General features: G+C 42.5%; 1 protein-coding gene across 1 annotated transcript in view; it reads right to left on the bottom strand.

Moving 5' to 3' along the window:
- HFM1 (helicase for meiosis 1) overlaps positions 1-23,687 on the bottom strand; it is a 120,355-nt gene that overhangs the window by 19,487 nt on the left and 77,181 nt on the right. The window contains exons 29-32 of the mRNA XM_075184044.1: positions 18,944-19,072; positions 14,756-14,845; positions 12,968-13,086; positions 11,599-11,681 (exon numbers count right to left, since the gene is read on the bottom strand). Coding sequence (XP_075040145.1) covers positions 11,599-11,681; positions 12,968-13,086; positions 14,756-14,845; positions 18,944-19,072 — 421 coding nt within the window. The remainder of the gene's footprint in view (positions 1-11,598; positions 11,682-12,967; positions 13,087-14,755; positions 14,846-18,943; positions 19,073-23,687) is intronic.

Below are 23,687 nucleotides of genomic sequence, written 5' to 3'. Positions count from 1 at the left end.
AAAGTTGATGGTAGAAGTGGTATGGAACCACAGTAGTAGAAGTGGTTTGGAAACCACAGGAATCAGCAGCACTGAATACACAAGTAATACAGGAACACCTTCAGAGACTCATGAGGAATGAGACTCCAAGATCAGGCAACGTGGTAGTGACCACAGGTGCTTAATATAGGGAGGTTGCCTGATCTGCCAATTAAGTTAAAGGGGTATACACTGAAGTATAGAAAAGGGCTGCGCATGCGCAGACCCTCAGGATGGTGGACGGCCACGGTTCCTAAATGTCCGGGAAGAGGCACTCACGGTCCGGTGAGTGACAGTACCCCCCCTTTTAAAGGTGGGCACAGAACGCCTGGAACCGGGCTTGTCCGGATTTTTGGAGTAAAACTTCTTCAAAAGGGCAGGAGCATTAAGATCTTCAGCTTTGATCCAAGAGCGCTCCTCAGGACCAAAGCCCTTCCAATGAACGAGGAAGTGGAGGACTCCTCGCGAAATTTTTGCATCTAGTACCTCGGTAATCTCAAAATCCTCCTCCTGATGGACTTGAACTGGCTGCGGAGCTGAGGGAGGAGTTGAAAAACGGTTGATAATAAGAGGTTTGAGCAAAGATACATGGAAGGCATTAGAAATCCGAAGACTCTTAGGAAGAAGGAGTTTCACACATACTGGATTGATAACTTGAATGATCCTATATGGACCAATAAAACGAGGGGCGAATTTCATGGATGGAACCTTCAAACGAATATTTTTTGTGGATAACCAGACACGATCTCCAATTTTTAGTGGTGGAATAGCCCGCCTCTTCTTATCAGCGAAAGATTTATATTTGACAGATGTCTTCTTCAAACAGGTTCTAACCTGAGACCAGATATTTTTAAAGGTCTGACAAACAGTCTCCACCGCAGGAACTTGGGTGGGCGGGAGGGCAGGAAATTCCGGAAAAGACGGATGGTGACCGTAGACCACAAAGAATGGAGTTTTGGATGATGACTCATGGTACATGTTGTTATGGGCGAACTCAGCCCAAGGGAGTAACTCTACCCAGTTGTCTTGATTGGCTGATGAAAATATCCTTATAAAAGTCTCAAGATCTTGATTGACACGTTCGGTTTGTCCATTGGATTGTGGATGGTAAGAAGATGAGAGTGCTAATCGTATGCCCAAGGTTTTACAAAGGGCTCGCCAGAATCTGGACACGAATTGTACTCCTCTATCAGACACAATCTCAGATGGACATCCATGGATACGGAAGATCTCTTTAATGAAATGTTCAGCCAGGATAGACGAGGAAGGCAAACCAGACAGAGGGATGAAATGAGCCATCTTCGAAAATCTGTCCACTACGACCCAAATAGTGTTATGGTTCTTACTAGGTGGTAAGTCAGTAACGAAATCCATACTAATATGGGTCCATGGTTTGGACGGAATGGGTAGTGGTCGCAGCAACCCTGCTGGGGTTCTGCGGGAGGATTTGAATTGCGAACATAATTCACAGGAAGCAATGAACTCTTTGACATCTCTCCTCATTGAAGGCCACCAGTAACTTCGAGAGAGGATCTCAAAAGTCTTGTGTTCACCGGCGTGTCCAGAAAAACGAGAGGCATGGAACCACGAAAGGATTTTCCTCCTTAGAGTAGGAGGCACGAGGGTCTTCCCAAATGGTAGCGTTTTGGTGGATGAAGCAGCCAGTGAGATACATTTGGGGTCTAGAATGGTATGGTTGGAAACCTCTTCTATATCAGAGGATGTAGCAAAGGCTCTAGATAAGGCATCAGCTTTTTTGTTCTTGGCAGCTGGTTTGAAGGTAATTATTAATTCAAAACGGGAAAAGAAAAGAGACCATCTTGCTTGACGAGGGTTCAAGCATTGGGCAGACTGGAGATATGACAAGTTCTTATGATCCGTGAAGATCGTCACCGGATGGCGAGCTCCCTCCAACAAGTATCTCCATTCCTCTAATGCGGCTTTGATAGCCAGTAATTCCTTGTCTCCGATGGTATAATTCTTCTCTGCGGGTAGGAGACCCCGAGAATAGAAGGCACAAGGGTGGAATTTTTGCTGTTCCGAGCGTTGGGAGAGAATAGCTCCTAAGCCCACATTAGAGGCATCTACTTCTAGGAAAAAAGGGAGTGTCACATCAGGCTGACGAAGGATTGGAGCCGAAGAGAAGGACTCTTTTAATGTTTGAAAGGCTTGAATAGCCTCAGTAGACCATTGCTTAGGATTAGCCCCTTTACGAGTCAGGGCCACAATAGGAGATGCAATGGAAGAAAAGTCTTGAATGAAGCGTCTATAGTAATTGGCAAAACCTAAAAAACGCTGGATGGCACGAAGAGTAGTTGGCTGGGGCCAATGTAGTACAGCATTTACTTTGTCAGGATCCATCTTCAGACCAACTCCGGAAACAATATACCCCAAGAATGGAATCTGGGGTAATTCGAATGAACATTTTTCTAATTTACAGAACAATGAATTTTTCCGTAGCCTGGAGAGGACTTCTGCCACATGTTGGTGGTGAGAAGGCAGGTCCTGTGAAAAAATCAATATGTCGTCCAGGTAGACGACGACACATACATATAATAAGTCCCGAAAAATCTCATTGATGAAGCCCTGAAAAACAGCGGGGGCATTACATAGCCCGAAAGGCATTACCAGATATTCGTAATGCCCGTCTCTGGTGTTAAACGCCGTCTTCCATTCGTCACCGGAACGGATTCTGATTAAATTGTAAGCACCACGAAGATCCAACTTAGTAAAAATACGGGCTCCCTTAATGCGGTCAAATAGCTCAGTGATCAACGGAATGGGATACCGGTTCTTGATAGTAATGGCATTGAGTCCACGAAAATCTATACAAGGGCATAATGATCCATCCTTCTTTTTGACAAAGAAGAACCCAGCTCCAGCGGGCGAGGTGGAAGGTCGAATGAACCCACGCTGGAGGTTCTCCCGTATATATTCAGATGTAGCTTGAGTTTCAGGTAACGAGAGTGGATAGACCCGGCCTCTGGGAGGAGTCTTGCCAGGAAGAAGATCAATCGGACAATCCCAAGAACGATGAGGAGGAAGACGTTCAGACTGAGCTTTATCAAAAACATCGGTAAATGAAGCATATTGAGGAGGGAGTCCCGGTGAAATAGCTGAAATGGAAGCTTGCTGTACCTTGAGAGGAATGACTTGGGAAAGGCAATGATGGTGACATTCAGGCCCCCAAGACGTGACTTGAGGGGTGCGCCAGTCAATCTGGGGAGAATGACACTGAAGCCATGGAAGGCCTAGGACAATCGGACTTGTCGTAACAGGAAGAATTAAAAACGATATCTCTTCATGATGCAGAGCACCAATCTGAAGGGTTACTGGAGACGTACTCTGGGTGATGAGACCGTTGATGAGACGTGATCCATCGATAGCCGTCACAGTAATGGGAGTTTTTAAGGTAATCATTGGTAGAGACCATTGATTAACTAACGATTTGGAAATAAAATTTCCTGCTGCTCCGGAATCAATCAATGCCTGTGACTCAAAGGTCTTGGTAGCAAAGGAAATAGTCACATCAAAAGCGCAGACTTTAGATTTCATAGACGATGGAGAGGACTCCAGGGACCCTAACTTCACCTCTCCAGAACTAGTTAGGGCCTGGCATTTCCCGATCTCTTAGGGCAGGAGCTGAGGACATGAGTGGAATCAGCACAATAGATACAGAGTCTATTCTTGACTCTTCGTTTCCTCTCCTCAGAAGATAACTTGGAACGTCCAATCTCCATGGGAATCACAGCGGGTGACACTGGACGAAATTGAGGGTTAGAGCGAAAAGGTGCTTTAGCAGAAGTCGTTTTCTCAGCCTCTCTTTCACGAAATCTCATATCAACACGATGGCATAGAGAGATCAAATCTTCAAGTGACGAAGGAAGCTCTTGGGTAGTCAGTGCATCTTTAATTTTATCGGAAAGCCCCTGCCAGAAGGCGGCAACTAGGGCTTCAGTGTTCCACTGAAGTTCAGAGGCTAAGATCCTAAATTGAATGACGTACTGGCCTACAGTATGAGATCCTTGTCGCAGACGGAGGATGCTGGAAGCAGCGGAGGTCACACGACCTGGTTCATCGAACACACTTCGGAATGTAGAAATGAATTTGGCACTATCTTGTAATATTGGATCGTTCCTCTCCCACAGAGGGGAGGCCCAAGCCAGGGCTTGTCCTGAAAACAAAGAGATAAGATAGGCCACTCTGGAACGATGGGTAGAAAAATTTTGAGGTTGGAGCTCAAAATGGACTGAACATTGGTTAAGGAAACCCCTACAAGTTTTGGGGTCTCCATCGTACTTTGACGGAGTAGGCAGGTGAAGCGTGGAAGCTATAGACACCTGGGATGGCAATGGGGAAACGGAGGAAAGCACAGGAGCTTCAGTAGTAGCTGTCACAGTCTGTCCAGATGTACCTTGGGAGGTTAATGACTGATAACACTGAAGTAACAGCTGTTGGCGGGCATCCTGTTGCTCCACACGGCTAACCAGATGTTGCAGCATCTCTTTGGCGGTAGGTTCCACATCTGGGTCTGTCATGGCCTGATCTTACTGTCACGGGCACTAGGAGTCTTTACCCAGGGATCACCAGATGGTAGGCTTACCAGAGCAATGTAGATGGTAATAGGGTACTCTGGTAGCTGGGTGATCACGGAACATGAAATGATGGCCGATGAGATGCTCAGGAAAGTCTATGACTAGCAACACTGGTAATAATGAGGTAATGATACACAAGGAACTGTATGGACAAGGACACGTGAAGGTAGTCAGTGGTCTGCGATAGCAAGTTGTACCACTGCTATAGTGAGGTGGAATGTCCAACAGAAACAAGGAGGTGATGAGAGTCAGCGGTCTGCGGGTAGCAAGTTGTACCGCTGTCTGAGTGAAGGAATGGAATCCAAGTGGAGGTATCCAGGTAGTCAGTGGTCTGCGGTAGCAAGTTGTACCACTGCTCTGTGAGAGGATAATGGAACAGGTGATACCGGAAACAGGGATCAGTGGTCTGACATCAGCAAGTTGTACCACTGCATATATATGTGAGGAGGTGCACGGGGGAAGACTGCAACACAGGATATACACAGGCACCTTATACACGATCCACAGTAATATGCACAATATAGGTATATATATATGTAAATGACTGATCAGGTCTGCAATCTAGAAAGTCTCTTGAAGTAGTCCAGCACAATGATAACACAGTCAATGATGGCAATAGACTCAGCGGATAGCAGACTCCAGAGAGAACCAAACACAGTCCAGCAAGATATGCAATACACAGCACAGTCAATGAGAAGTATGCATACCGTGGTTCAGCAGTAGCAGTCAGATGGGATTGCAGCGGTACCTGAGCGGCTGGAGGCCGACTGGATAGGAAGTCCCTGGATAGGAGAAGCAGCGGTCTAGCAGGTGCAGCGCACAGGTGAGTAGACCGACAGGGACACGAATCCACAGGAGTCAGCAACACGTGGAACTGGACTCATAGGAAACCCAGGAGAATGGAGATGATCCAGCAGAGGGTAGTAGAAGAGATACAAATCCAATGCTGACAGGAGGGTAGAGGCCAGTGGAACACGTGAAGGCGTGGAGAGTGGATCAGCAGGAGATGGACGATAGCGCTGACCACAGCGGCAGGACTCAGCGGCACACGGAGGTAACCAGTAGCAACCACAGGAACCAACAGCGATGGGAAACAGGAGTGCAGCGCAGGGCCGGAGCTGTAGATCACGAAGTGTAGCAGATGGTAATGAAAAGCGGCAGTCTCGAGGAAGTCACAGCAAAGATGAGATGAGAGTGTAGTGCACGGAGGCAGCGGATAGTAATCAGCTGGCAGTCACGATGTTGAACACAGGCGAGTTGCAAGCAGGAGACTGTAGTGCACAGAGGCAGCGGATAGTAGTCAGCTGGCAGTCACGATGTTAAACACAGGCGAGTTGCAAGCAGGAGACTGTAGTGCACAGAGGCAGCGGATAGTAGTCAGCTGGCAGTCACGATGTTGAACACAGGCGAGTTGCAAGCAGGAGACTGTAGTGCACAGAGGCAGCGGATAGAAATCAGCAAACAGACTTGATGAGAAGCAGGTGAGTGAGGTAAAAGCTGGAGTGCACGGAGGCAGCGGATAGCAATGAGCAAACAGTCACATTGATATAAAATAACGTTGAAGTGGTGTAGAAGACTGTAGTGCACGGAGGCAGCGGATAGGAATCAGCAAACAGTCATGATGATAAAGTTGATGGTAGAAGTGGTATGGAACCACAGTAGTAGAAGTGGTTTGGAAACCACAGGAATCAGCAGCACTGAATACACAAGTAATACAGGAACACCTTCAGAGACTCATGAGGAATGAGACTCCAAGATCAGGCAACGTGGTAGTGACCACAGGTGCTTAATATAGGGAGGTTGCCTGATCTGCCAATTAAGTTAAAGGGGTATACACTGAAGTATAGAAAAGGGCTGCGCATGCGCAGACCCTCAGGATGGTGGACGGCCACGGTTCCTAAATGTCCGGGAAGAGGCACTCACGGTCCGGTGAGTGACACCTACACTAACTAAGCACAAGTCATACCTAACTGTCAAACTATAAAACAAAGCATTAGAAATTCCAGCAGGTATAGTTTACTTGCAACAAATATCAGGCTTTCTCTTACAGAGACACTGCAGTTCCTTCCCCCCAAGGAGAGCAGCGAGGATGTCTAGCCTGGCTGCTTTTTAACACCCTTCATCAGTTGCAAGTGCTGATCAGCCTTTCTGTAGGCTTGGGGACCAAAAGAACTGAACTGGACGTAATGGATGGAATCCCCCCTCACTCGCCATCCATAACCTCAGGAACCCTTTACCAAAGGCCAAAAGCCCTTAGCAAGCTGTCTACTATACAGAAAGGCTAGTGGAATAGCCACTTATTAGTAGTGTTAGAGGCTAATACTGTAGAGAAATTTAAATATGTTTGGGATAGACATAAGAATAGCCTTACAAAGAACTAAGGATCCAATAGGGTTTGAGGTAACCACAGGTTAATAAAAAAAATGGGCAGACTAAATTCGGCCAAGCGGATCTTATCTGCCATCATACTGTATGTTTCTATGTTTAAATATAGGCAAATAGTTTCCTGGGGTTTTAAAACGTAGATCAGAGACATGGGATAGACATACCTGCCCAAAAACATTATTGCAGTGTTTTTGTTACAATATATAAATAAATATATATATACACACACACACACAAACACACATTCCATCAGGATGGAATAATAAGAATGTACATTTAGATTTGGATCTCCAAGCGATCATCTGCCATGAGTATGCATCTGTGAAAGTCCTGATATTGGGATAATATTCAGCGGTTTGAATTCTGTGGTCTGGCCGCTAAGAAACAAGTGGGTTATCAGCCCTAAGGACGGCGACTATATTCAGGTTGGATTACCCTACCTTATTAACTTTTACTTTGGCAGTATTTTAGTATTGTGAGTATTGGAGATCAGTTCTCATATTTGAACTGTGTGGTGCGATCTCAGCATTTGAGAATTCACAGTGTGGCTATACCGGTGTCTGTTTATCACAGTGAGATAATTAGTCAATGTTTTCATATGTGCACATATACTTATTTTTTCCTATCTTTTGAAGAAAACCTGTATATTTGAACAATCTGCGCATAGGAGATCTGTTTTTATTGGCCTATACTTAGAAAGAACAAGTCCTCTATACTATTGAACGGAGGCTATTTATCACCGCCCATGTCAGCGGCGAGGTAATGGATTATTTTCAAGCCGGCACCTGAGTAGGATTCAAGAGTTATTTGTGAGACATTCATTTTGAGGTTTATTAATTGAGATATTTAATTGTGTTTATAAACCCTTTTTCACTTAGCTACATGTTTTATGCTTTACACCCTTATCATATCAAATATTGGATTGTTCATGCATTATTTGAGGAATTTAAGATTGCTTTTAAGAAATTGAATTATGTATGTTCTGGTGACATGTTAGATCAGTGCACTGATCATGAAATTGATTTATCATCATTGAACATTGTTTTTATTATATTGTGCAATAACATTTATAAAATTACTTATATAATTTGATACTTTGTATTCCACAAATTTATATATAGAGCGAATGCCACTCTCAGCGCTGTGTGTACATTTCTTATATTGTATTCTTCTCTAGGATTTCACCAATCCTTCACAACTGTGATTGTGGCTTTCGCTAGAAATATTCTGAATTTACACCTATCAGCGCCAGAATTTTTTCAATCATAGGGGTATGTGTAGGAGTGGTCACCAGAGTTACCACATGAGATTTGCACTTTGACACTGCATAAAGTACTGACACGGACTGCAAGATGGGGAAAGTGTCATGTATTTTGACTGTCTGAGGACATCAACATTCCTACATACATAAATGAATAAATAATAACAATGGTAGGGAAAGCTTTGTGCATCCTGGCTGTCTGAGGATATCCGCATGCCCGCTTACACTGACACAGCCATGGAGATTACAGTGCTGTTCAACCACTTTGCATCATTTCAACAAGTTTGACCCCTCTTTAAAGCTGTTATACGGTTCTTAATGTAGAATTTCACCCCTGACCAGTTCCGATCTTTGAGTATGGATAGTTCAGCCATGAGGCACGCAACACAGTCTTGCTTTCCGGGCACCCGACATGTCTGTATAAACCTCATCAGGTGTTTCTCCACAGCCTGGACCTCCTCTCTGTCCCAGGATTTACTCCTCACTACTTTGCAACCTGAAAGGAAGTAGAGTGGTCCATTATGGCTCTGCAAAATACAGAGAAGGCAAAGTTCTTCTGCCTAGCAAAACTGTGTGCTACACCTACCTGTGGAAGCCATGGCTGGGCACTGGTCCCGTGTTGCCAGGTCCATACACCGCCTCTCTTCTGATGTGGAAGTGGTCGACTATCGGCTTGGCCACTTGTCCCAATGTCACGGGGGATTGCTCATCATCTGAGATGTCGCTCTGTAGCTGGACCAGTTCTAAAAAGAAACAGATATGTAAATGACCAAGGTAAAAGTCAAAAACATACATCAGACACCAGATTTTCCACTTACTGTCCGGATCAATGTGCATCTCGTCCAAATTCTTGCCTTTGAATTTGGCCAATCTGCCACTCTCGAGAGCCATTAACAGTTTGCTGTTCTTGGCGAGTTGGAGGGTACCTTCTGGGAGGAGGTAATAATGTCGGTGCACCCTGATGTCATGGCCAAGGAAGTTTGCCAACTGATCCAGTTCTGTGTCATTTAAGTTAAGGACCTTCGAGAAAGTGGCAATGTGCTTTCCAAGCTTCGTGGAAGACAGCGTGTGGGGATACTCTCGGGCAAACAGTCGTTTGCAATTGGAGCCTCTGAAGTGTGACAAGGCAGCTTTCTGGCGAACATGTAGACATTTTGGCTATCCACTCCACATTTGTCACGCTTTTCTGCGAGAAGTTCCATTGCAGCTTGCTTGGCTGGTGTAAGCAGGATGGGAACTTTTCTCCCTCATTTTCCTCGGATTTCAATGTGAGTGAAGTGCCGGCAGAGCTTCCTCTCAACCTCGGAAAGCGCTAGGGACACATCTTCGTGGAGATCAGAGGTATCTCTTGAGGAGAAGGTAGTCAGCAACATTTTTGAAACTTCCCTTTCAGTTCTTTGATTGAACAAGATCACCTGTGCCAGGGTGACTTTTGCAAGTAGTGCCCGGTGGTTAACTGTAGGCTCGGTGGATAACCCACTTTGGTAGGCTTGCTGCTTCTCATCGAGGTACAAGTGCATCTTTTTCACATCTTCCGTGAAAGGTAAGAACTGAGGCATGTTCCACGTTTTCAAGGCAGCCGTTGAGATCAACTCGTTCCATCTTGCCTCATATAGCTTCCAGAAATTCTGTGTGTTTTCAACCGCAGCAGTGCAGCCCTCCATCATGGCTCGGCACTCCACAATGCTCACTCTCTTTTGCAGGCCGTGCCTGATCTTGAGTGCCAGCGAGGGCATCTTAAATGTACCTGTTTCCTTATCATAGCCAGCTACCAGCTTCACAGCGTCTACTACGATCAGAAAGTTCGATGGGGCAGTAGAGTCTTCCATCCTCTCCAAAGGGGCTAGCTCTTCTGGCCTGTAGCAGTAGCCTACCCATTTCTCTAAGCTTCTGACGGATGTACTCGTGCCTGCCAACATCTGATCCGACCCGGTTGAACAGATGCTGTCCCAGCTGCATCGATCATTTTTGACTGCGAGAAAGACTTCATCCTGGGTCGTATCTCTCAAGAGCTTCATTGATGTCAGGTGGAACAGGCTGAGCAAAGGCGCACAGTGACTGGACTCTGTTGTTCTTGCCAGGTGTGAGCTTCTTGCCCCTTCGGTTTAGCTTACATCTCTTCATGTGTCGCCACAGGTATTTCCTTGCAAACAAGCCCTGGCAGGCTACACAGTGCATGAAGCCTTCAGCATCCATCTCTTTGTCTGGAAGTTTGCACGGGACCAGAATGCCATGGCCTGCCCTCATTGCCTCAGCATTGTGTGCAAAGTTGCCCCTATTGCGAAGATGTGCCAATTGCATGCACCTTTCTTTCGAGTGCTTGGGGAATTTCAGGGCCCAGGCTACTTCAGTCTTATTGCGGTGAACATGCTCCATGTGCCGGGCAATTTTTAAGAGGGGTTTCTTACAGTATAGGTAGAACTGCTTTCTGTTATATGCCCTGGAGCCATCACTGTTTCTGGATAGCGTTTGGACAGACACCGCGTCGTCTCTCCGACCCTCTGTGTTTAAAACACGGCTAGCAGAAAGTCGAGACTGGTCGTACATAGAACTCATGTCTTGGTACCTGCACACTGCTGCGCTGGTGGGCAACGGGGCATCACCACTGGTGTCTGAACCGCTCTCCTCCGAAATGTCATGGGCATACTCGTCTCCACTGCTCTTTGGGCTATAGTTGGAGCTGCGGGTGGGCTCTGTCATGCTTCAGCAACCCCGCTTTACCTTCAGCAGCAGACGGATTCAACTGTGTCTTTACCCGCTTGGTGTACGAAGCGCCGCAGGATGCAGTCACTTCTGTTTCCTGCTATACATTAAGACGGAATACTGGCCTATAGCAGTGGGAAGCACACACACTTTCTCCCCTCCCCATCGGACACATTCATGCTTTTGTTCCGAAAAATGTGACTTGTGAGAACATACCAGATTTTTATGCTGAGCATATCAGCAAGGTCCCCTACATTGATTAGCCTTGAGAACCTTTGTGGGGATCTCTAATTTTGTCCCCACTATGACTCAGGTCCCCACAGTGTTGGTGTGTAAACAGGTCAATGTCCCCACAAGCATATGAATGCAAGTACACACACACGCATAATGTATGTTGTATTGTTATATACTTAGGGATGGAGCTCCCAGCACTTGGCACATGTGGTTTAAATCTAGTCACATACACTTTCATAGTTCACCTATGGGATTGGCAAGGCTTGTATAAATCCAACATTTTACCCGCATATGACATGGGGTGGCGGAGGGGGACAAATTGCACCATTTGTCCAGAGGAACCTTGCAATCCTACACAATCAAATTAGTTCATCTGATTATTCTATAAATATAATATATTACCGCAAAAAGGCTGTCATATGAGCTTTAGGCTTGAAGACAAACTTCTGTAGACTCCTACTTTTTGTCTCACTTTGCATCTGCATCTAGGAGATATAATGATTTATTGCACAAAATAAGAGGTAGCCATATGAACTGAGACTAGCTGAAGTGGGTGTAATGGTATGTCACCAGAGGAAACTCAGTGTGATTGGACTAAAAAAATCTGCACTCAGCCTGTGCTTCAGTTTCTTAGATATTGTAGAAGTAGAAAGTCACTACACAAGGGGATAGGGCAGATATTTCCTCTTGCTATACAGTATATATTGGACATATTGATAAGTGTGCTGACAGACTGGTGTCTAAGTTTGGGTTCCCCACTGGCTATGCAACTTTGATGGAAGCAATTAAAGAGATAAGGTAGGATGTCAGTAAATGCAGACACTTTTTCAAGTATTGGCCTTGCCATTAACATACCATGTTGCGTTTTTATGCGTAACTTGATCTAAATCAGTGATAGACAACCTGATACACTTTAGGGTCCGCATGGACAGCCCTCTAACCTTAAAAATGGTCACACATTGCCCTTAATCTCAGTAATATGTTAAAACAATACATTTAATAAATTAAAAGGACACCTATCAGCAATAATGTAGCACCAGGCATTTTAAACAAGAGTTAAAAGCTTTAACAAACAAATCTGACAATAAAGCAGGAAGGAGCTGGAGGGCCACATGTGGACCTATGGCCACCTGTTGTCCATCACTGATCTAAATATATCAAAGCTAATTGCTGAATGGTTGCTTCTAGTTACTGAGCATTTACAATTTCATGGGCAATAACTCACAAAGTATAACGTGTTTCAGCTTCTAAAGCTACATTTAAGATTTTATGTTTAAATTAGGAAATAAATGAAATATTCTATTTAAAAATGTGATCCCAAGTTTTCTTAAACCCTGTTGTGAATATGTTGACCATCTTTAATCCTGTAAATGCATTATTCTAAAAGGAATGCCATGTCCTCATAAAATTATGGTAATATAGTTATAGCTTTTGTACTAGTTTACTATCCTTTTATCATTCACTGAAACTGAGTTCCCAGACATGAATTAAAGGAAACAATTACTGCTCTGCTGAAAGACACTGAACGCAGAGACAACGTGAGACGTCTCTGTCTCATAAACATCAGATACCCATCTTGTGCTGTTGTGGATGCCACAGTGGGGGTCTGCTCTTCTGCAGCATGCTAGCTGCTCTCTCTGCATGACGTTAGTTTAACTATCCTGGCTAATGTAACATTCATTAAGTAATCTATGTGCTGATGTCGCAAAAGCCATTTTATGTAATGATATGTTCTTTGAATTTCCTCATCCTACCTTTTTGATCATGTTACCTTTAGTCTCTTTACTGGTGGAGCTGATGAAACTGAATTTCGACTCCTTAGATCACTTAGATATGAAGAGAAGTTTGAATTAGTTTTATTGTCAGCCTTATGGGTAACTCCAGTTTTACCTGTTATTTGTAAATAAACAGAATATATTTTAATGTGTAAATGTGATCTGTCTCAGTTTGTAATTACCATTTCTAAGATGGTTAAAATAAATACATTACATCACAAATTGTATCTTAAAATGAGGTACATACATCTACATCTCACAAACATTTGTATTGCCTCTAAACAGATCATTAAAATTTGTGGATAATTAATTCTTTAGCATCAAGGTAAATCCAGGCTAGTCAAGGTCATCCTTTTATTAAAACAAGTTTTATTATTATTGTTTATATTTAACTATCATATTACGCAATGCTGTACAGATAATATGTAATCATCCACATCAGTCCCTGCCTCATTGGAGCTTACAATCTAAACTCTCATACACACATGCCCCTAGGGTTCAATTTTTGTCAGTGGCCTATTAACCTATCAGTATGTTTTAGGACCCTGGGAAGAAACCAGAACAACTGAAGGAAGCCCATGCAAACACAAGGAGAACATACAAATTACACAGAGATAGGGCTCTGGTTAGAATCAAATCTATGGCTATCAGAGTTGTGACGCAGCAATGCTTCAGTATATGAAGATGTGTTGTTTTTTTTACATAAAGGCATAAACTCACACAGTCTTCTATATGCAACACAGTTCATATGTGAATATAAATGGAGGTGGCACTTGCAATGAATTTTCATCAGAGCATCAACAGTGCACTTTTGTACTTTAATAATATTAAACTTTACAAAATTGTCAATTAATAAAAAAAAACCTAGACATTACTGAAAAAATTCAAAACTCCTGTTCCCTGGTCTCAGATTTTAACAGGTCGTGCCCACCTAAGGCAGCCTCCTCTACTTTTACACTGGACAAAGTACACCCAGAAATATACTTCTCTACAGCAGAAGTGCCACTGAAAAGCGCAAAGCGCTTCCCATTAAAAGCTCAGAGGTCATGCAAAATTCAAATGTTCAAAGTGGACTGGCTCCCACTGAAATGCACTTCTCTGCCACAGGTTGGCAAAGATCAGGTTTTGTCCTACACATTTAATTGGACCTGCAGAGAACCCCATTTGCAGGCACTCTCTGGGTAATGTATTACACCACACAACTCGTGACCTGTAATTAAACAGTCCCAATACAGAGTACGCAGTAGACTGTGTAAAATAAATAATTAAAAATGTGACATATTCCTCAAATTCGAAATAAATCCTAGTACTAGAGAGCCTGTAATGGTTTCCACTATGATAGGGAGACTTCGGTTATAGTGAAAATGAGCCTCAGGAAAATTAGCCTATGTCTAGCACTGTGGTTGATTTTTAATTAGTTGTTTTTATTTGTTGTGCACTGTGCATGGGAACTGCTTTTGTCTCATTAAAAGTGTAGAACTCTTTTTGTGGAGTAGCTGTGCACAGCAAGGAATACCCTGAAAATTCCTGCACTGGTCCTCCTGCTCCATACTTCAGTAGGAATGGCATCACTCCTCCCCTCTGCCTGTGCAAACATGGACCTTTTGCTCCACATTCCTATGTGCCCCAGGAAACATCTAGGTGCACCTGTGCAAAGGCAGGCACACGGCGGGTCTAAGGCTGCATATGTGTTGCGGAAGCACCATTTTGCATTTCATAAATGACCTCCACTGGCTTTAACTGCTCTTTCGGTCAGTTCATTACAGTAATATGTAGAAACTCACAGCATTCATGTCCACAAGTCTCCTTATTTTTGCAGTGATGATTGCATTCTCTTATCCCAGCTTTTATTATTGTCTGCAAGTTGAAGCAGCCTACATTTAATAAAAGAAACATAAGTTAAAGATTTTTGGTTGGGTGGAATATTAATTACAATAAATATTAATTTTCACCCTTAGTATTTCCTGTATATCAAAATGAACAATATTTAATACATACTTCAGTAAAATGTAATCATCTAGTCCACAACAAACATCACTTAAATGTACTTCATTCAACATGATGCTGTATAATGTGAGAAAAGTTCATAAATCATTGGACATTTGTTGATGAATTGGACAAAGCAGAATCATTATGGTCTCTAAATGCAGGCAGTGTGCTGTCCGTATGAGTGTGCAGTTTAAGGTCCTGATTCATATTCGTACACAACTTGCACTTTTAAAAAGAGCACATAAACTGTGTATACGTATGCCCATGTTCAAAAGCAAGAGTATCTGAGTAATACGTACTAATGTGATAATGGTAGAAACTCACCTAAAGTAAATCGCACATAGGTGTATTTTGCTCTTCTAAGTGATTTTGGAGCACTTGCACCTTTTTAACTACATGTGTATTTACTCCTAATTCACATCTGAATGCACATGCATGCATTTCCTTAATTACCCTAATTGACCTTATTACTCCTAAACACTGATATTTCCTGACTATTATATCATATTAACCTTCTCAGTGCATTACCTCAACACCCTACATTATACCATGAGAGCAATATTTCTAATACACTTTACTGACAAATATATCTCATTATTACACATTTGCTTAAAAAAACAAGCTTTTTGAAATTACAAACATTTTTTGTAACCAAATAAAGAAATACTTAATTTTTATTAATTCTAAATATTTTGACATTTGTTTTGTTTATTAATTTTTTTGGGGATAATAATGTGCATTGGAGGATGGGGTTTTTCAGCACCTGCAAAAAAAAAAAAATCCAATTAAAAGACTACATTTTTAACACCACAACATCATTACATTTGAGAAACACATATTTGTTCTGTGGGTGTAAATTGGTCCCACATTTTTCTAGCTCTGCAGAGTTCAGCTACATTAATAGAAATTTTCTTAGTGTGAACATAGTACTAGCCAGAGGACTGCATTTGGAGGCACATGCAAATGTATTGTGGGGGGTTGCTTTACTCAAGGGCAAACATTTAGACAGACCCATTTAGTCATAGCAATAATATTATATTATAGCAGTATAATAGCACGCTTTGCCTCAGCCTAGGCAAATACAGATTTAGCAAATAAATTAATTTTGAAGTCTATACTTGTATGCTAAACTAACCCAATTAAATATTCTACTAGATTATTAAATCAAGATACTTACATACTTCTTCAGGGGCTTGGGTGGGCTCCCTGCCTGCTCCTGCTGGGTCTCCTGGGGGGTCCTCCATGTGCTCCAGAGGTTCCTCAAGGGGTTCCTCCAGAGGCTTCTCCTTCTCCTTCATCCGACATGCGAGAAAGACAGGTGGTGGTCCCTTGCAGTGGTGCACGCAGGGGGGGTTTCTGAGTCTCTAGAAACCCCCCCTGTGCTAACTAAGTGGCCACTGTCCTATACAGCAGCCGCGGCGCTGTCAAAGAAGCATCCGCGGCGGTGCTGCATTGTATACAGCACCGCCGCAGACGCTTCTTAGACAGCGCCGTGGCTGCTGTATAGGACAGCGCCGGCAAAGCAGAGCGTTTTTTTTGGGGGGGGGTTTGGGTCGGCGGGGAGAACCCCCCCCCTCCCGACAATCCTCCGTGCGCCCCTGCCTTGGCATCTTTGAACCTCAGCCCTCTGGAGTGTGCTGCATTGGCTTGCATCGATAAACAACTGGTGCTTGGTGTGGAACGGATAGACACTGGTGAGTGTCCTCCCCCAACCACACAACAATGCCCTCCAGGTAAATATCATATTATAATACATGCATTAACTATTCAAATGACTTTAATGTTGTGACTAAATAAATATTAACTTCCCCACCAAAAATGTATATGTTTCTGTATTTTCAAAAATCATCTCCACTTGCCTTTTTTCAAAATGAGACTGATAATATTTCTACACTGCTCCCCTACAGTCTAGTGCCCTAGACTGAAACCTAGTCAGCCTATTGAATAATCTGGCCATGTGGTCAAGTTTAATATGTATATTCTGTGATTATCCATTGATGAATAACAAAGTAAAATGGAAGCATATGCAAAATTGCCATTAAGCCAAAGAAATTAAGTTAGCACTTTATGCATATTGTCAATTAATTTGGTGTTTTTTTTTCTCTAAATGACCCCACATTAACACACATGAAAATGAAAAAGTATACATTTCATATGTGAGATTAAAATGTATGTAATGAAGTTTACTAGTAAACTAATCAACTTCTATGATGCTAAAAGTTATGTGTTATGGACTAAAACATACGTTATTGTAATGTTTTTTTTCTTCTATTATGTGAGCTGTAGATGCTGAGGATCCCAGTGAGGGTGAATATGAACCCCTCCCAAGGACACCCGTGTCAGTGTGGGAAAACAAGAGGCACCTTAGGATACAGAAAGTCCTGTAGCTGTATATCATGACAGTGCCAACATGCCTGTTTCACTCAAATTATTAAATTAAGTGAATTTCAACAGCACCAATGTGCAAACAAAACTGTATCACATATGCAAAACACTCACACTTATTGATGAAACATTTGAAAAATTGACTGACGCTGTAATCAATTTTTTGGACAGAGTGGTTTGACATCAGCCCCTGCGGCACCTGCTACTTCCAGGGAACCTGAGCATGCAGAGGCAGAGATTGTACCATCTGCTTCTGTGCCTGTTCCAACCCCTGACCCAGAGGTAGCTAAGCAGGAGCGCACGCAGGATTCCCCCCCCCCCCAAAAAAAAATCGAGAGAGCTGCTGCACATGCGACTAAAGGTAGGCTGGGACAATTCTGCCACCATACCCACTGTGGTCTCGAATGAGCCAGATGCACAGTAGTGTAACACCACCCAGACTTTGTTCTGCGGTGGTATTGCAGTAGGGATGTAAGGCAAAGGTTCTAGGCCACTCTGAACAATGTACAGTGTCGCCATGATACCATGAGGTGGAAGCCGATAGCAAAGGACCACCTCAGCATGTGACATCCTGAAGAAGCTGATACGTGGCCTGAAGACACTTTCCGTGCCGGCAACACAGTACCAGTTGCTGGTTTCAGAGGGGACGACCTCTGTCGTCCTCCAGGAAAATTGGCTGTGCAATGATTGGCTATATTGATAAATATAAATATCAATACAAATGTCTGCAAAAGCTTCAGAAAGACAATTGAAAACATCCGCACATGCTAACGTATTCAATGCTTTTTAAATAAAATAAAATAATTTTGTTTTGTTGCTACTGAGACATATATGTGAAAGTTTCACCTACCTTGTTTTCGGCATGCAATTAGCATTTTTTTTTTTTTTTGGGAAACAAAATGGCACTATGGCGTCTCCCTGCCATAATCCTATATATGTTTGTTTGCTGATATGAGTGGTGTTAGGAATGCAGGTGTTAGGTGAATTAGCAATCATGCCATTAGATTGTGAGAGGCAATGCTGTCTTTGGTCATCACTATCATCCATCAGGCACACCTGCCCCGAAGCGGGTGCAAACCTTATGTCTGAAAAGAAGCATACTTCTGACAACGCAAGGACTTGAATTGGCCACATCAAGAAATTAAGCTCTCACAGGCAGTGTCCTCTCTGTCTATTGTCCCACGTCTGTCTACTGCACTATGTCTGAGTTCCAATAACATTACTCACACTCATCTGTGTTACTTCTGTATTACCTCATCTATTTATTACTTGCTTCTGTATCCAGCGCTATGGAATCTCAATCTGCCGCCTTATAAATAAATAATAATCGGCATGGGAACGCTTACTGTACCTGGGCCATGTTAATCTGCCCCTTCCCTCTCCTGTTCTGCCATTCAAATCAAAGCCAGTCGCAAGTGTCATTCACGATTGTACACGAATTACATGCAATTGCGTTTGCTTAGGACCCGTTCTGATGTATACGCCAAGATATTTTTTATGCAATATATGGCACACAAATGGACTATGCCGCTGAAAGATTATCTATCTGGACTTGGTATACTACAATGCACAGACAAAGGACTGTTGCAGATACTCACCAGAATTAAGCTTTGCATTACTTTTGCTTGAAACTGTATCTTTAGATTTCCATGCAATTCCCTCATCTGTTCCAAATCTCTGGGGCCCCAGATAAAAAACACTGACGTTTTGCTGACTATCAAGGCCAACTTTGAATAAGATAAAAAGACAACACTTATATTAGTACATATTCAGTAAATCAATTTTTCCCATTTCCTCTATGAATTCTGTAAAGTTTATTTAATAAATGATCTAGTATTTATTTATTGTTTTGAACATTCATTACGAGTCATTTAAGAAAGTGCAAAAGTGCAGGCCCCCTGTGCAATTGCTGTTTGGTGACATAAAGCATCTATTTGTACATGAATGCTACAGTTATATGGTCAATAACAGTGATTTGCAGGCCTTGATGTCAGCAACTGCAGGAGTAATCCTATTCCTCTAATGGGTGTCTTTTGCACCTTTCAGGTGTACTTAATACAGGAAAGTGGTTTTCTACAATTGAAAAACAGATTGGACTTTACAGTGAAGATATGTATGTTTTATGATACGTTATGCTTCATGTCTATATTATGTGCTTATATTATGTTTTTAAATATAATACTGTATTTAGGTTGTTGCATAGTTCATGGTTAAAAATCTAAAGTATAAAAGTATATAGTATGTATAAGGAACATATACATACTTCAAACACCAAATGGAATATAGGCATTGTTTAGTAATTAACATCCCCACTTGACAATCAATAGAGCAGAAACTTTACATTTTGACACTCAAATAATTAACGTTGCTTTTGAGAAAGAGAGAATGGCCTCCACAATGTGTGAATGTGATGTAATGTATCGGGTGAAGTATAGCTCTGGGAGTGAGCGATGCAGGTTGCCATCCCATAATGATGAACAAAGACTGCAAGTAAAGCTGTCAAAGTAAGGAGTTATGCCTTCAGTACACAACTTTAGCACTGGATCATCAACTCCTTATATTGTAAGTGTCAAACCCTATTATTATTATTAAAATTATTATTATTATTGTTATCATCATAGATTTGTAAAGCACCACAGTGCTCCGCAGAGCAGTACAGTAGGGAAAACAGGGCACACATAAAACAGGGACATACAAGCTAGAAAAAAATAAATACAAACATGAAAACAAAAACAAAGGGTATGGAGTAAATTACTCATTAGAGAGCAGGAGTAAGAGGTGGTTAACCAGAGACAAGACAAGGCACAGGTCATAGGTACATCTAAGAAGGCGAGAGGGAGAATATTTTGATATGAGATTTATGAAGAGGTGGTGTTGTTGAGAGCTTTGTAAGGGTGAGTAATTTGAAATGGATTCTGGAGGACACAGGTAGCCAGTAAGGAGTTGCACAATGGTGCAGCAGATGTGGGACGATGAGAGAGGAAGATCAGTCTTGTAGCAGCATTTAGGATGGATTGAAGTGTGGATACAAGGGTGTCAGGAATGCCAGATAGCATGAGGTTGCAGTTGTCTAACTGAAAGATGATGAGAGCTGGATAAAAGTTTTGATAGCATATTCTGGCAATGTTTTTAAGGTGGAGCTGACAGGAATGGGAGAGAGCCTGCATGTGAAGAATAAAGCAGAGGGTGGAGTCAAGTGGGACACCAAGGCAGCAGGCTTAGGGGACTGATGAAATTGTGGTGTTATTAACAGTGAGTGAGATTTGAGGGCAGTGGTGATTCTGGCAAGATAATAAGATCTGTTTTGGATATGTTGAGCTTTAGGTAGTGTTGGGAAATCCATGTGGAGATAGCTGAAAAACAGTTGGTTACACAAGATGGTAAAGAAGGGGAGAGGTTGGGGGAGCTGTTTGATAGATAGGAAGTGACCAGGAAAAAGCTGTGTCACAAAAAGCCAATGGAGTGAAGGCTGTGTAGGAGAAGAGGGTGATTAACAGTGTCAAAAGCAGCAGAGAGGTCCAGGAAAATGATTATGGAGAAGTGACCTTTAGACTTTAGAGTAAGTAGATCATTAATCACTTTTGTGAGACCAATTTCAGACAAATTTCGGGAGCGGAAGCATGATTGCAGAGAGTCAAAAATAGAAAGAGAACAGTAAGTGAGACAGGTATTTGTACAGTAATTACTCAAGTAGCTTGGAGGCAAAAGGGAAGAGAGAAATAGGTTGGTAGTTGGAGAGAGATTCAGGATCGATAGACGGTGAAATGAGCGCATCTTTAAAAGGATGGAAATGTGCCAAGGAAGAGAGACAGATTGAAGAAGTGAGCTAGCAGTGAGCATGTAGTGGGGAAGACGGGGCATAGAAGTTGGGAGGGAATACAGTCATGGCCAAAAGTTTTGAGAATGACACAAGTATTGGTTTGCACAAAGTTTACTGCTTCACTGTTTTTAAACCTTTTTGTCAGAGGTTGCTATGGTATACTGAAGTAAAATTACAAGCATTTCATAAGTGCCAAAGGCTTTTACTGCCAATTACATTGAGTTTATGCAAAGAGTCAATATTTGCAGTGCTAACCCTTCTTTTTGAAGGGTCAACACTTTGTCCTGTCATGCTGTCAATCACCTTCTGGGCCACATACTAACTGATGGCCGCCCATTCTTGCCTAATCAATGCTTGGAGTTTGTCAGAATTTGTGGACTTTTGTTTGTCCACCCGCCTCTTGAGGATTGACCACAAGTTCTCAATGTGGTTAAGGTCTGGGGAGTTTCCTGGCCATAGACCCAAAAGTTTGATGTATTGATCCCTGAGCCACTTAGTTATCACTTTTGCGTTATGGCAAAGTGCTCCATCATGCTGGAAAAGGCATTGTTCATCACATTGTTCTTGGATGGTTGGGAGAAGTTGCTCTTGGAGGATGTTTTGGTAACATTCTTTATTCATGACTGTGTTCGTAGGCAAAATTGTGAGTGAATCCACTCCCTTGGCTGAGAAGCAACCCCACACATGAATGGTCGCAGAATGCTTTACTGTTGGCATGACACAGGACTGATGGTAGCGCTCACATTTCCTTCCCCGGACAAGCGTTTTTCCAGATGCCCCAAACAATCTGAAAGGGGAATCATCAGAGATAATGACTTTACCCCGATCCTCAGCAGTCCAATCCCTGTACCTTTTTCAGAATATCAGTCTGTCCCTGATGCTTTTCCTGGAGATAAGTGGCTTCTTTGCTGGCCTTCTTGACACCAGGCCATCCTCCAAAAGTCTTCGCCTCACTGTGCGTGCAGATGCACTCACACCCGCCTGTTGCCATTCCTGAGCAAGCTCTACACTGGTGGTGCCCGATCCCACAGCTGAATCAACCTTAGGAGATGGTCCTGGTGTTTGTTGGATATTCTTGGGTACCATGAAGCCTTCTTCATTGAATCTCTCTCTCCTTGAAGTTCTTGATGATCCGATAAATTGTTGATTTAGGCGCAATATTGCTAGCAGCAATATTGCCTTTGAAGCCCTTTTTGTGCAAATTAATGATGACTGCACGTGTTTCCTTGCAGATAACCATGGTTAATAGTGGAAGATGATTTCAAGCACCACCCTCCTTTTAAATCTTCCAGTCTGTTATTCTAACTCAATCAGCATGAAAAAGTGATTCCAACCTTGTCCTCGTCAACATTCTCCCCTGTGTTAACGTGAGAATCACTGACCTGATGTCAGGTGGTCTTTTTGTGGCAGGGCTGAAATGCAGTGGAAATGTTGTTTTTGGGATAAAGTTCATTGTCATGGCAAAGAAGGACTTTGAAATTAACTGCAATTCATCTGATCATTCTTCATGACATTCTGGAGTATATGCAAATTACCATCATGAAAACTGAAGCAGCAGACCAGACTTTGTGAAAAATTGTGTCATTCTCAAAACGTTTGGCCATGACTGTAGGGTCGAGGGGACAGGTTGTACGGTGAGATGATGATATGAGTGCAAACTTTGTCTTCAATTACTAGAGAGAACTAATAAAGTGTGAATTGGGGCGTGTAGGTGTTGGTGTTTAGAGTGTGTGGAATTTGGTATGAGGAAATATCTTGTCAAATGGTGTTGATTCTATATTTGAAGTAGATGGCAAAATCATGGGCTGTGAGGGAGGAAGAGGGAGGAAGGGGACTAAGTGGCAGGTGCAGGTGGGCAGTGAAGTGAGTTGAAGGTGTCAAAGAGGCGACGTGGGTTATAAGACTGAGTGGATATTAAAATATTTTTGTTTGGCAATTGAAAGGACAGTGCTGTAAAGGATGAATTTATAGTGGAGGAAATTATGACAGAAACAAGATTTTCCCCAATGGCGCTCTACAGTGCGGGAGCACTTTTGCAGGTAGCGGTTCTGTTTGGTGAGCCATGGATGGGGTTTGGATCGTCGGAGACATTATGTGGGAGCTGGAGCTGCACTGTCTAGGGCTGAAGTGAGTGGTGTAATTATTTGAAATGCCAAAAACTGTAACATATAATTTACTTCTGTGAAATCTATCTATACTGTACAGCTAATTAATGTATATACTTTTTAACAATTACTATGAAGTATGGGGATTGTTCATTTATTTCGCTTTGGATTCAAATGTTCCTTTGTAACACATTTATCATTTGCTCCTGTCTGTTATTTTCGTTTGTAGTTGTGGACTCTTATTGAAATATATATTGATGAAGAACAAATAACAAATTAACTTTTCAATCAATGTATCATTTATTCTTAGAATGTTTAATTATTGATGGCTAATCATTGACAAATATGTTTATTGTAGTCTCTTTTAGCTATATGCTGAAGTGAAACATATCAGTTCTGATCATTTGAATTATTGTT

Source organism: Mixophyes fleayi, chromosome 8 (genome assembly GCF_038048845.1).
Source record: "Mixophyes fleayi isolate aMixFle1 chromosome 8, aMixFle1.hap1, whole genome shotgun sequence".
In the NCBI taxonomy this organism is placed as follows: Eukaryota; Metazoa; Chordata; class Amphibia; order Anura; family Limnodynastidae; genus Mixophyes; species Mixophyes fleayi.
Note: the sequence above shows the minus strand (reverse complement) of the source record. Positions and strands in the feature narration are given on the sequence as shown.